The sequence below is a fragment of the Haemaphysalis longicornis genome, unplaced genomic scaffold (assembly GCF_048455015.1).
Source record: "Haemaphysalis longicornis isolate Haplotype H1 unplaced genomic scaffold, Haemaphysalis longicornis Haplotype H1 scaffold_5, whole genome shotgun sequence".
Taxonomy (NCBI): domain Eukaryota; kingdom Metazoa; phylum Arthropoda; class Arachnida; order Ixodida; family Ixodidae; genus Haemaphysalis; species Haemaphysalis longicornis.
The window spans coordinates 68551750-68565462 of NW_027526385.1; the positions used below are offsets into that span (position 1 = coordinate 68551750).

The 13713-nt window shown below is 46.5% G+C and overlaps 2 protein-coding genes across 3 annotated transcripts in view; one reads left to right on the forward strand and one right to left on the reverse strand.

The window, feature by feature from the left end:
• LOC144138391 (somatostatin receptor type 2-like) overlaps window positions 1–13713 on the reverse strand; it is a 217463-nt gene that overhangs the window by 11021 nt on the left and 192729 nt on the right. The window lies entirely within an intron of this gene.
• LOC144138390 (uncharacterized) lies at window positions 4236–10204 on the forward strand. Its single transcript, XM_077670651.1, has 4 exons — window positions 4236–5058; window positions 5944–6220; window positions 9091–9310; window positions 9539–10204. The coding sequence occupies exons 1-4, from the start codon at window positions 4967–4969 to the stop codon at window positions 9622–9624; spliced, it is 675 nt and encodes a 224-aa protein (XP_077526777.1). The 5' UTR covers window positions 4236–4966; the 3' UTR covers window positions 9625–10204.

The window sequence follows — 13713 nt, forward strand, 5'->3', positions numbered from 1 at the left end:
GTGCTCGGAACGGGTTGTCGGCAGAAAGCCGACGAAACCGTTTGCAGTGCTGTCGGTTTTCTGTCAAGCGTTTCAAGCCTAATCTCCTTGCCGCCGACTCTCTTCCTGTCAATCCTCATCCATTAGACCTGCCAGGGTCTGACGCAACCTCTCTTCGTCATCTCTGGCTGGAAGTCGCATTCCCAAATGGTTGCTCCTATTGTATCGGAATGACAGCAGGTGAGGAGTGTGAAGTCTGTTACACGCCGGAGTCCATACGACATGTGCTATGACAGTGTCACGCTTTTTTTTCCGAAATAAGGCAGCTCTCTTCAACTCTATGCAAGCTAGACTCTGGGCGGCAGTTCTCTAAAAAGAAAATCCTGGGTCACTGGCCTTTGCAATCATCAACGTACAAAGCGAAAGCGCTAATACTCTTTCTAAAAACGATGGAATTGTACAAAAGACTGTGGAACAAAAGACCGCAGACTCTAGGGACACTCCCTAAACTAACGACTATAAACCTTTTCGTCCGTTAATCATTATTAAGATCAGGACATGTTCTGCGCTGTGTTGCGCATGCGTAGTCATATCTTCCCGTCGACTGCGCCAATTATAGGGCCGTTAGCACAGCCCACTGATAAAACGGCAGCCCGTATGACGAAGAAGTTAAAACGGTCTTAATAGTGTCCTAATTCTGGGAACACCTCTTTACGCTCTGTCCTTACCTTTTTTCCCTTATTTTTCTGTTTTCCTCTTTTCTTCCCATTGTTCTCCTTTTCCACCTGTAGGATCGCAAACTCTACCACAGCCTGGTTAACAATTCTGCCTATTTTATCCATTTTTTCTTCCCCAAATTGACACCACCCTGCCCCCCCCCCCCTTCATAGGCCGAGTCGCCATCCTTATGTCAATAAAGTGTCGTTCATTCATTCATTCTTCCCCTCTTTTTTTCGCGCATCCATTCCAATTTCTATTCTCCCCCACGCTGATTCATGGCCTGCACCTCGGAAGGTTGGCCCCTATGTCCGACAGTGCTCAAGAAAGGTATGGCGGTGAAAAATTCGCTATTAACACATACCACCTTGACCCCATCCCCTCGACGTGAGGCGCCTTCCTCCGCTATGAAGCAACTCTCTCGCGTGTCTCTCCTACCGGAGGCAGTGACAGGTCACTAACAATCACCTCTCTCAGTCTCGCTCTCAGAGTCAGCATTACTGCAACATTGAATGGCTTCGCGACTGTACCAGCTCATGTTTCGTGCGCTGAAGTAGAATGGCTGCATTAGTGATTGTACTAACCCTTACAAAAATGGGTTCTGAATTTCTGTTGACGTTTCATTGAGTTCTCATTGATTCAACGGAAAATCAACAGAAACTCAATGTTCATTGAGTTTACACATTGAGAACACAACGGAATTTTCGTTGTGGTCCGCACAATGATTTTTCTATTGTGGAGTTCTTGTTGACTTTTTGTTGTATTTTCAGTGACTCATGGTGATTATTTGTGAAACTCAATGTTCATTGAGTTTACACATTGAGAACACAACGGAATTTTCGTTGTGGTCCGCACAATGATTTTTCTATTGTGGAGTTCTTGTTGACTTTTTGTTGTATTTTCAGTGACTCATGGTGATTATTTGTGAAACTCAATGTTCATTGAGTTTACACATTGAGAACACAACGGAATTTTCGTTGTGGTCCGCACAATGATTTTTCTATTGTGGAGTTCTTGTTGACTTTTTGTTGTATTTTCAGTGACTCATGGTGATTATTTGTGGGCAAGTCATCAGCAACTGATGCCAAATACTATCTGCATGCTTCTTCGACATGGTCAGCCACGTGCACTAAAACTTTAATACCCACTGTCCTGGATGTATGAGCCTAATTAGGCAGCATCTTAGCATATTTTTGTGCAGTGTGAGTGTATTAAATAAGTTGCATTTTTCAAGGAAGTTGCATTTTGTACAGGTAGCCAGCTTTCACAATGCAACTCTCAGCGCTTTCTTGTACCGGTACGTATATCCCAGCTGAAAATATGGCAACATATCCATACGACATGCATGATATCATAACGATTTCGAGATGTCTTCAATATCACAAAGATTTCAACGAAAATCACATAACTTTTACGGCATGTTGTCGACACCTTATGAATTCAACGACATTTCGTTGTCCTCAACATCATGAAGGTCCAATATCGCAAAGATTTCAACGACTTGTCGAATAAGTATAACGACATGTCTTTAATGATAAGGACTTCTACTAGATGTCGATATACTGCAAGATTATAAAGGTCTGATATCGTAAAGATTCAAACAACATGTCGAAGATCAACAACATGTTCATGATATAAAGATTTCAACGATGAGTCCTAGACGTTCTGCAACATGTCTTCAAGGTATTCTTACAACATGTCACATATCGCACAAATCAGCGCGTCATGTCTGATGCTTTGTGTAACATCTCGCAGACAATATATGTTCTGCCTTGTCAGCATTGGAAGCATGCAAAGTACAAGATACAGCACAAGGTAAAGTACAGTACAAACTCTGATAACTTGCACTTTCAGTGTGATCGAACAAAATTCAAATTCTTGTTTATACTGTTGTTTTATCAATGTTTCTAGAGTGCATATTTCAATTTCAGCCATTCAGTTAACCCATAAAATTCACTTGTCCACACTACAAAATATCCGCTGCTTCGACCACCAGCTAAAAATTTGTCTCCAGATATCATTAAACAGCAGCGTCTATATCTGGTATAGACGCTAGACGTAAACGTTTGCGTTCTGATTTTTCCCTTCTAGACGGACGATAGCATAACGATGTCAAGATATGCTTTGACTCATACCACGGCAAGCACAATCGTTTGTTGCTGAAGCCTCGTTTGCTCTTCGTCAACAACAAACTGAATCGGCCGGACAGTTTTTTTCGATTGCGTGTTTCCATCGTGTTTCCATTTCTGCGCAGGCCGGCGGGGGCGGCCCATGTTACATCTTTTTCGCTCGTCGCTGCCGCCCACAGTACCTGTTTGCTGCACTTATTACGTCGCCGCCACTGCATGCTTCGGTCTCTTTAATATTGCCTTGCATTATCCCCAACTTGTTACAAGCTCAGAGGTTTTCGCTGCTGTATGCGCCTGAAATGCCAGGAGTGACATCGCTTGTAGTTTTAGCGCGATGTTGCTTGTCTGCAAGATCGGTGCGTGACAAACAAGCGTTACCAACACCACAATTCCAACGGCGCATGCCATTTCCTTCGTGGCTACCGTGGCTTGCGAAGAAAAGATCGCGGGTGACCTGCGATAGCTTTGCTTGAGTCAAATAAGGGAGCTCCGGCTCAATCGCTCGGAGTACTAATGCTGTATTCGGGTGGTCGTTTTAGAGCGCTCTAGAGCACTCCGAAAAGCGACTCCGTGTTCGGGTGGTCGAAATCGAGCGCTCGACGTATGTTCGGTTGGTCGTCTCAGAGCGTCGTACTCCACTCCGAGCACCTCCGACTGCTCTGACTCCGAAGTTGGAGTGCCGCCGAAATCCGGAGGCGATTGGGTCACGTGACCCCGGCTACCGCGGCTCGCCTCGGGCTCGCCCCGCTCGCCTGCTCAGCCGGTGGCGTTCGCTGAATCCTCCCTTTCTGTGCTGAAGCCTCGACAGCGGTTAGTTGTGGGAGTGTTTCGACGATTTTGCTTCTCGTGCTATTCTCCGCATCATGTCGAAACGGAGACGCCTGTTGAGTGTAGGGGGAGCCGTCTCCGCTACTTCTGCAGCTCGAAATCGACGCCGGGGAGGACAGCAGCTCAGACGACGACGACGACTCGCACGTTTACGCTGCGAAGTTCGCCGAACTTCCAGTGGTTCGCCGAAGTGGTTCGCCGAACCACTTCCAGTGTTCAAAGTGCAGGAATACGTTCGCAAGGTTGTGCACACCTATTCTTACCTTCAATCATTGCGAATAAAAGGCGCTCGGCTGATGTCGGGGAACTTTGTTTTGGAGCTAACACGCCCGATACGGAGGGCGCCATTTGTTGAGACACCTTGGCCGGCCTGGCTGTTTGCAGTTGCCGTTTTGGCCGCGCCGCGGCGCCACGGTCGCGTGCTACTCCAAGATCGGGTACGCGTTCGGTTGGGGAGCGGTGACTCTTGCTCGGATTGGGGGAAGCGGCGCATCGGCGTACTCCGAGTCGGAGTATCAGAGCGACCACCCGAATACAGCATAACAATGTGACCTCGTCTGCAAGATCGGTGCGTGAGAAACAAGGGTTAGAACGGCCAGAATTCCAAAAATGCAGCATTGACTAGACACAAACGACAATTTTCATTGCCGGCTTACGTACTTGTACAACCATTTTAGTCGCCCGCTGAAGTTCCGCCTGTATGGCCGAGTGGTTACGCCTCCGACTACTGTTTTGAGGGTCCATGGTTCGAATCCTCGTCGTACTTTTCTTTTTTTTTTTTTTTTCCTGGTGAAGGTTTTATTACCTCTTCTTTTTTAAAACCATAGTTAGCGCCTGTTCCTTGCTTTCAATCACACCGACGTTTGCCACCCTCTTCCAAAACCCAAAGTAGTTCGTTTTCTCGCACCTCCTCTGTAGAGAAACCCGCCGTGAAAACAAAACCAAAACTAACTTTAAAACCTTCTTTACAATGTAAGTATATATGTCAGCTAGTTTACTGTTATTCGCTTATGCGTTTAAAAACCTCAAATTCAAGTTATAAACACTTTTAATACTTTAAAAGCAGGAAGTTAATTACCAATAACACAATTTTCGTCAAACATAGAAATGCTGCTTTGCAGTCTGGCAACTATCACTCCCTTTTTGTGTGTTTGTTTATGGAGTTGGTTTTGTGCGGAGTGGTAGCTGGGGCGAATTGTTCAGTTTTATCTATTTCAAGCTTAAATCATAGTTATAAAAGCTTTATAGGGTGATCCTACGCGTGTGTTGAACACGCGGGAACGGGAAGAACGATCATCGCGCGTCAAAGGTGGATGACATTGCGTCCGAACAAAGTGTCGGTGTCCTTGAAGGGGAAGACCAGCGTGAAGAAGGATTTTAGGCGGGAAACGTCGTTTCTGCTGGGGTGAGTACGCATTTTTTTGTTTTTCTGTTCTTGTTCGGAACGAGTTCTGGTGCTTATGGGTCAGTAATTCGGTAGACCCCCATCTCATTTGCTCTCAGAGCCTATGCGATATAGCATACTTGTTTGGCGCCTTGGATTTACCAGTCTACCGTTTCCGCAGCCGTCAGCATCAATTTACGCTGAAGCTAAACCTTTGTTGCGATGCTCGCGCTGTAGAACGCGACAGCTAATTATTTGACATCACGCAAGGCTCTTCACGCAAACACCGGGGCGTTTGTTTGTTATGTGTCTCTCAAACAGTGCCTTTGCGGCGACTGTTAATTCCGTGCAGTGCGCTTCGCAGCTATTACGCTCGCTAGACCGGCTGCCGCCGTCGCGACCCGTCTCGTGGTCTTCGGGCCGCGATATGCGTCGTGGTATGCGTGCCGTACTCGTGAAGCTCACATTCACATACGTGGAAATTGAAGGTGAAATGCGCGCGCGTGGTCTCGCAGGGGCGCCTGCCCACTCAACTCTATTTATATTGGAGAATCGAACTTGCAAAGGCAAGCCAGGCATTGAAATGGAGGAGCCTCAACTAGTACACACCAGTTCCGATTGAAAGCTAGCGATGCATATGGGCTGCTAGCAAGCGTTCCATGCAAATTAGCATAGCAGTGAGCTTTGCATATATCAGGCATACCCCACTCACAGAACCTGCGTGCCTAATAAATACATTACTGTGACCTGAATTTCAGTTTGGGTGTTGCGGGAATGTTCTTATTAGGGCCTTGGAGGTTACTCATTAACGATTAATAATCTGCTTAATGTAAGCATTCGTGGTTTGTGTGTGCTTTTCTTGTATTTCATCAAGTGCCACCACACTCACAGATTATGCACTTTCAGGTGCTGCTGCTGGCTGTCCGGGTTGGCTGGCTGGCTTTCAGTCCAGTTTCAAAGGCTTTGCCAGGGCCCTCCGTGGCCAACTGACACTGCACCTGCTGTACCCAAGTACTGCCTGGCCTTTCCTTGGTGCTGGGTACGCTTTGCCGCCAGGAATAGTCAATCCTTCATCCATCATCTGGCCGCTTGGACCACCCGTTCAGAAGCCAGCGCATTTGCTCAACGCGTCGGTCCAGGCACCGCTGCCACATCAGTGCACCCACTGATTATGTACTTTCAGGTTAGTTATTTCATGTTGGAACCTGTCATAATGTATACCTGTTAGCAGTGCTCTAGCCCCTGGTTATTTGAAACAGTGTCATGAAGCAGTGTTGTGCATTTTGAGTGTGTCATTGCTTAGCAGGGATATTGAAGCGAATCTGGGGCCAATGGCTAAAGTGCAAGAATAGAAATTGAACTGACTTTGAAGCAAGTATCCGTATGTAATCAAGCCAAGCAAACATTTAGGATTTTCGATATGGTTTTGAATTTGCAATACAAACTGGTGTGGAGCTACTTTCCATTTTAAGTAAGCTTACAATATTATCTACTTCAGATCATACTGTTATTAATCACACTATACCGAAAAGTACATACTGCAGTCTGTAGATTTTGTCGGCACTTTTTTCGCAGTCTCTCATGACAGGCACTATTCTCAGCGATTGGAGGATAGCCGAGGTAGCACCAGTCTTTAAATCAGGGACGGTACTTCACCATTAAATTTTCCTAACAAGCACCATACGCTAGGTCAGGGAACATTTCATCCACTCTCAAGTTGCTAATTATTTATAATATCACATTCGAATATCAGCATGGTTTTCACAAGGGTTACTTGAGAATTTTTCGCGTACCCAAGCTGCAGCATAAGTGTCTGATTGATTTTCGATGGCTTCCCGTCGATGAAACGGACCAAACATACCTCCAAAGAACAGAAACGTGCGATAAGGATTGAGCATGAGGGTGATTAAACAGCGCTTCCAAAAGCAGCGTACCACCGGGCTCATTCTGGCAAATTTGCCAGGCTCTAAGTCTGCGATTTAGCGCGACGACCCATTTACGGTGACACTCAAGCGACGCAGGAAATTTGTGCAGCCAATAGACTCCGCACATGCAGACACTTGTTTTGTCATGGTGCACTTCGCACGGTTCTTGCATGAGCACTTTGCGCTTACGCTGATTGTTGGTGCAGCCAGTAACGACGTAATCACGCCTGCCCGGACAAGTAGCTTCTGAACATCGCCAAGTAAAAGGCAATGACGGCAATTTTCCCAGAATTCCGAAAATAAACATCAATTGAGGATAAAAAGGTCAGGCGTCCTGCTGGCAGGACGAAACGTGGCCTCACAGGCAATGCCTGTCAGGACAAAGTGGTGTGGACTGGCCCGCCACCTTAGCGGGTTAGGAACAGAATTGATGGGCAAACGGGACACCTCTTGGAAGAATTAAACGTTCTCCTTAGGCACTGCTAAACTTGTTGCTGCTGAAATGCCAAATAAATGACACCGATTTTCGATGCCGTTCTGGGCGTCTGATATTCACGCATGGCACGGAGCAACAGCGTGGGACTCAGCGTCGTCTGCTCGCCCCGCAGTCCGAAAGAATTGGTGGCGCCCAGTGCAGGATGGAAATTCTTGTCTATCATGTCTGCTGCAAAATATGCCCATGTGGTCGAGATTTCGGCGCATGTAAAGATGCGCAGGTTGTCAAAATTAATACGGAGCCCTCTACTATGGCTCACCTCACAGTGTGTGTAGCGTTGGTGCATTAAACCCGAGAATCAATCAATTATAATTTATGCTTCATCTACATTGAAAAGAAAACACTTGAAAATCTTTGTCCCCCAGGTGGAATCTCTGTCACCGCCACTGTATGTAATTTTATTGCACTCTTACCTCGCAGTCGTTTCCACCCAGATCCTGTGCATAATCGCTCAGCATTGGAAGCTCAGGTGGAGGATGGTCATGCGCTCAACATACCAGAACACTGTCACTAGAGCACCTCTCAAACTCTCGTACTCCTCAAGAAGTGCACAGCATGCCTGGGGGGGGCACAGTAAAAACAGTGCCTCTTATCACACGCCACCACCACATGAAATATCGTTGCAGCTTTAAGTGCATAAATTTTCCTTATTCGAGCCACAGTCATTTGAAGCAATGAAAAAAAAAAATAAGGCAATCAGCGCGCGGAGATGACACAGACAGTGCAAAATTACCTTATCTGAGCCGCTGTCCGCACCTGTCCAATTGTCACGCCAAGTCAGACCATCTTCAAGCACTGCCCTAGCATTTGCTTCAAGAGAAAAAAAAACTCGCTGTGCTAGCATTCGTCGTGCAGCCTGCTTCGTGTCTGTGGTTGTAGGAGGCGTGAACAGCGCAGTGCGAAATTTCGAACCAAAAACAATGCTGGGTACTCCTTACGACAAGGCATTCGCAAACCCACAATCCTGCAGAAAGAACACCAGCCACACAAAAAGTTCCTGCTAGCACCACGCCGCAAACCACATTTCGCGTATGACCCTCGTGCACTGCTCGCCAATGAAAAAATGAAGGAGCAAATTGGCCTAGTTGTAACTAGGGTTCACTCTTTTCAATTTAAATAATTTAAAAAATCAATAACAGTCTGCTCATTTTATTTTGCTGAATCGGGTGCTAAAAAAAGCTCAGTTTTTTATGGATAGTTGCATGAGTCAGGGCAAGGCATCGTACTGCCTACTTCGTGTGCATTACAGCCATCTGACTATTTTAGCCACATAACCTTTCATCCAGTTGACCTAACAGCACCCAAATGGTTTTTTTTTTGCCTTTCTACCACAAAGCAATACACCCACGGTGTACTGCAGTGGGCACTTGGCAAACAGTTTAATGAATTCTTGAAACGCTTGTTTAAACAAGCCGAAAGCATGTTGAGGTATGCATGTTCACCCATAAAAACTAAAAATATACATTTAAATTAAATCTATTCGAAAAGAATTTTTAGTGGATCAATGCCAACATCTGTAAATGAATTACCGTAATATTCTGAGAAATTGTTCATGGTTACTCAAACTCCTCATTGTCTCGATCCTGGAGTTCATGTTCGTTCAACTGTTTCGGTTTTATTTTCTGCTCGCAGGTTGACATTGGGGGCGGTGTGCTAATTGAGAAGGGGTACCTGGATCAGCTGGTGCATGCGTGTGCGAGTGGCCCTGGCAAATTTGCCAGGGCTCTTTTGCGCCATGTCTTCACTCCGGAGGAGCTCAAGGGGAAAACTTTCTTTGGAGGGAAAGGCAAAGCCCAGGGCGACGCTCCTACAAAGCCAGGGTTGGACCAGGTGCGGGTGAAGGCTGTGGTCGGTGAGTGCACATGATTTGCATTTAGAGTGCCAAGAACAAAGCTGTCATCTTTGTCAACTTGTAGCTAATCACCCGTTTTTCTTCATGTGCACAGTGAGATCAGTGCATCCCTTTTATGCTTTTTGGGAAAGTGTCTATTTTTGCACACTTTTATTACTAATTCTGCGAACTTGCAGAACACGTTTTCATTTTTTATAGTAAATCATAAATTCATTCTATCTCTTGCAGGCTACACGGGCCAGAAGTTTCCAGGTGTGAGCGCCGGTTACATAAAAAATAACCTATCATCGCTTTTGAATCGGGAAATAAAGTAAACAGTGCACGCTGAACACCTTGTTTTTCTTTTTGCATGTCTGCATGAGGCAGAATTTTTAGTCACATGGCATGCACTACTGCCACACCATAAACTCGTGTATTGGTGGTGCGGTAAAATGTAGATTCTTGTTCAACCTACAATGATCGCAAAAACCTTTGAAAGAAATCGCAGCAGAAACACATTGAGCATTCGTGTAAAACTCAACAACATATCAACAGAAACGCATGGGGCACTCGTAAAAATCTCAACAAAATATCAACAGAAACGCATGCGGCACTCGTAAAAATCTCAACAAAATATCAACAGAAACACATTGGGCACTCATAAAAACCTCGACAAAATATCAATACGAAATTCATTGGAGACTCAACGGAAAGGCAACAGAAACTCAATAGGAATTCGACGTAAGAAATTCAACGGAAAATCAATGAAACCACGGTGGCCACTTTTCCTGAAAAACTCAACAAATCCTCAACACAATCTCAACAGAAATTCTTTGGATACTCAACAATGTTTGTTGAGTGAATTCAACAAAATTTCTTATGAAACTCAACAATCATTTTTGTAAGGGAACGCCGCCTCTCTGCCGCTCTGTAAGCAACTGCGTATTGAAGTCGTATGGAAAAATGTTCATGGTGGTGAGTCAGTGTCCGGGTCAAGCAAACCAGCTTTTTTCCAATTAGCGAACTGCGCCCGGAATCCAGCTGCTGGAAGTCAGAATATTGTCACGGCATGACCTGTTGTACGCGCCCGGCCAAAAAAAAAAAAGAAAAGAATGAAAGGATGCCTCGTAGAGCAACTAACCAACCAACACGCCACGGGCTGAAGAAGAAGAAGGGAGTCTACCGGCGGCGCGAGATAGAGCTCGGTGGCAGCGGCACTAGGACGTTCGTTTTAGTGAGGCACAAGTTCGCTTTTAATAAATCTGTTTGTCCTTTTACCGCCAACATCATCTTCTCGAGTTTGTGCCACGCTACAATATGCTGGAGCCGCTCATAAAAGCTTGCCAACGCTGCTATCTGTTCCAGTCCAAATAAAAACGTTTTTTTACTTACATTCGGTACTCGAATTCACTTAGGCATTAACATAAGCGAGGTGCAGTTCTTACGTTAGTGCTCCAGCGTGCTACGTTTCAGGTACGACCAGGAACTCAGGTCTGATGTGCAGGCTCGCTCAAATACAGTAAACGAGGTAATGAACAGAAAACTGAGTTCGTTATAAGCGATATCTCGGTAAAGCAAGTTATAATGTGCTCTTATGCGCTACAGCGGGGACAGAAATTAGAATAAAGCGATTTCTTTATAACGACGAATCACTGCTTCGAGAAAACGCACGTCAATGGCAGAGGCACGAACAGAGGACCACATTACTAAGACGCAGATCTAAAGTTGGCGCCACCTCCTACGTGCCGATATGAAGCTCGCATCAACGCTGGCTTACCTCACGTTTCTAAAAACAGCAGGGTATCCGTCAAAACTGGCGTCAAACGTGCAAACGACGGTCACGATATGGCCATTCCACCGAGCGGACAAAACCTATATCGCTCGGGCGGCCACGGGCAAAAGCGCGCCAAATTCAAAAGCGAAACGACCGCGCATGACCGCGCTATGGGACCGAAAGGCGCAAAACAAAAACGGGAGGTACAAGGAGGAGGGGGGTTAAAGCGGCGTCCTTTGAACTATCCCATTCAATGCCACACAAACACGGTTCGCTGCCCCCCACGGCATATCTTAGGTTGTCTTTTGTGCGTTCGCCATTTTGCCCCGAAAAAGCCAGCCGGCCCAGGACACGGCGCAGCAATAGTAAAACGCGACCATATTGAATGCGCGGGGTCTCACTTGCCCGCTTCCCTGAAAGGCTGGCTTGCGCCAAGTCGAAAAGGAACAGATTGGAGAAGAAGCCCGAGTCGTGCGGGAGGCTATTCAATAAACGTGAGTGCGCACAAAATCCTGACGACCGGGGGGACCTTTCCCTCCTCATCCCCGCCTCCCCAACCGTTGATTCTTTCCCCCATTCTCTACGACATCTTCACCCCTCCCGGGATCGAGCCGAGGAACGTGCTTCGAATTGAATCAAAGGCCGTCTTGGATCAATTTCGGTTCGCTCGACGGTGTGTCACGACCGAAGTAAAAACAAGAAACGTCCGCGAAGATGGATAAATGGCAGTATTAACGAAAAAAAAAAAAAGAAGCGCCTTCGAAGTCCTTTTGGAGCGTTGATTCTGTCCTTCCTTTAGCTTTGTTTCTTCTGGCCCGGGGCAGGAGGCTGTGCGTGGAGAGAAATCCCGCAAGACAAGTTCATCTGGACGCAACCTCCCACGCTCTGCGCACAAGACAAAACATTGCATAAACGCACAAAACAAAAAACAAAACAAAACAAAGCATAAACGCACAAAACAAAAGGCCTAGAGGGGGTGCAGGTTGCATGGCCGGGATTTCAGAGTTCACCGCCGTAAGCTGCTTTTCCGCCGTGACTGCGTGCCGCGCTTCACCGGGCACAAATGCAGACGACAAACAAACGGATTGGCTCGGCATGGCTTGGGGGTGGCTGTATACGCGCGGGAGAAAGTCAGATGCCCGGAGGGAAGCCGCCGCCGATTTACGCGGCGCGAAAAGCCTGTTGCAGCAATGGGGATTCTTTTTTCCCCCGCGTGTTACGAAATGCGCGGCGAAGCACGCGCAAACGGGATCGGGATGCGCGAGCGTCTTCTGTCGCACAGATTCGCGACAAATGGGGCGGAATCCCGTTAAAAGGGGCGTTACAGCGTTAAACGGAATCGCCTCTTTTACAATAGAAGCCGGGCAACAACGCGGCAATTGCTTCGATTTTGTAAACAGGACCGCTCAGCAACGCCAAACTTTCGAAATAAACGAAACTCAAGGTAAGCGAAATAGCTCTTGTTTGTCGTGGAATGCGATGTCTGTGTGACTTGAAGAGAAAAAATAAAAATCATGGCACGATCACCCTCGCACAGATTGTCGCGATTTCAAGCGGCAGCTTGAAACTGGCTCGGCACTTCAAATCAGGTTCAGCTGCACGAAGTTAAGCACATTTCTGGGGACTAGCGATGGAAGTTATCCGTCAGTGCGTGAACATTCTTTCCAAAGGCTAATCTCCGTACACAAACTTGCCTTCGGTGACTTGGATCCTAGGGGACTGTATTATGTGAAGCGTATGAAAGCGCCCGGGGCATCTTATTAAGTGCCCCATACGGCCCATGTATATGCATGGAGAGCATCCGTGCGCTCGTTACGGACAAAAGGACGTACAGGTTTTAGGAGGGAATGGCTTAAAAATGCTTACGCATTAAATGGACCCCGCAACACTTTTCTTGAAACTTAAACGTTTCTTGAAATCTTAAATTCTTGAAGAACGTAGTCAAAAAACACATCCAGTACTTAAAATAGGGTTTCATTAAGTACCTCAGCCAAAAAAATACTGCTGTGTGCCATCAGATAACTTGGAAACTTGCACTAAATTTTTTTTTAAAACGAAAGTGTTGTATTCCCGGACACACAAAGCAAGCGGCCTGTAAAGGGTGCACCCCTGCACACCTGGTCTTCTTGCGGGGAAGCAACCTTTATTACTAAAGAGTACGTTATACTTCGGGTTGTTCATTTTCGGGTTTTATATTTTAACCCGAAAGTGTTTTATGCCGGGATACACCAAGATTTCGCTGACGTCACATCCGTCATGAAAATGACGCCAGTGCACCTTTGCCGAAGCGACCCGCCAGCAGGACGACGCTCTCCAAGCACACCCACAAGACAGCCGCCGACCCGCAAATCATGCTCAGCTGCAGATTTCGCCGCACGTTTCACTTTCGTGTTTTACCGATTCCTATGACAGAGGAATCAACCACAGTTTTTTTTCTTTCTTTCCCGGTCTTGACGTTCTGCGATCACTCGAATGACATCATTAGTGCGGGGGAGCGGCTAATGGACGGCTTTCCTTCAGCTTTCCTGGTGGCCATGGCGATTATTCCACCTCTTGCTTACAGTCATGTTCTACACATGGCATAGTGGCGGAAAATGAAATTCCTCACCCCATGATTGAGTGGGCGCATACGCGTCGAACACGGCAATCA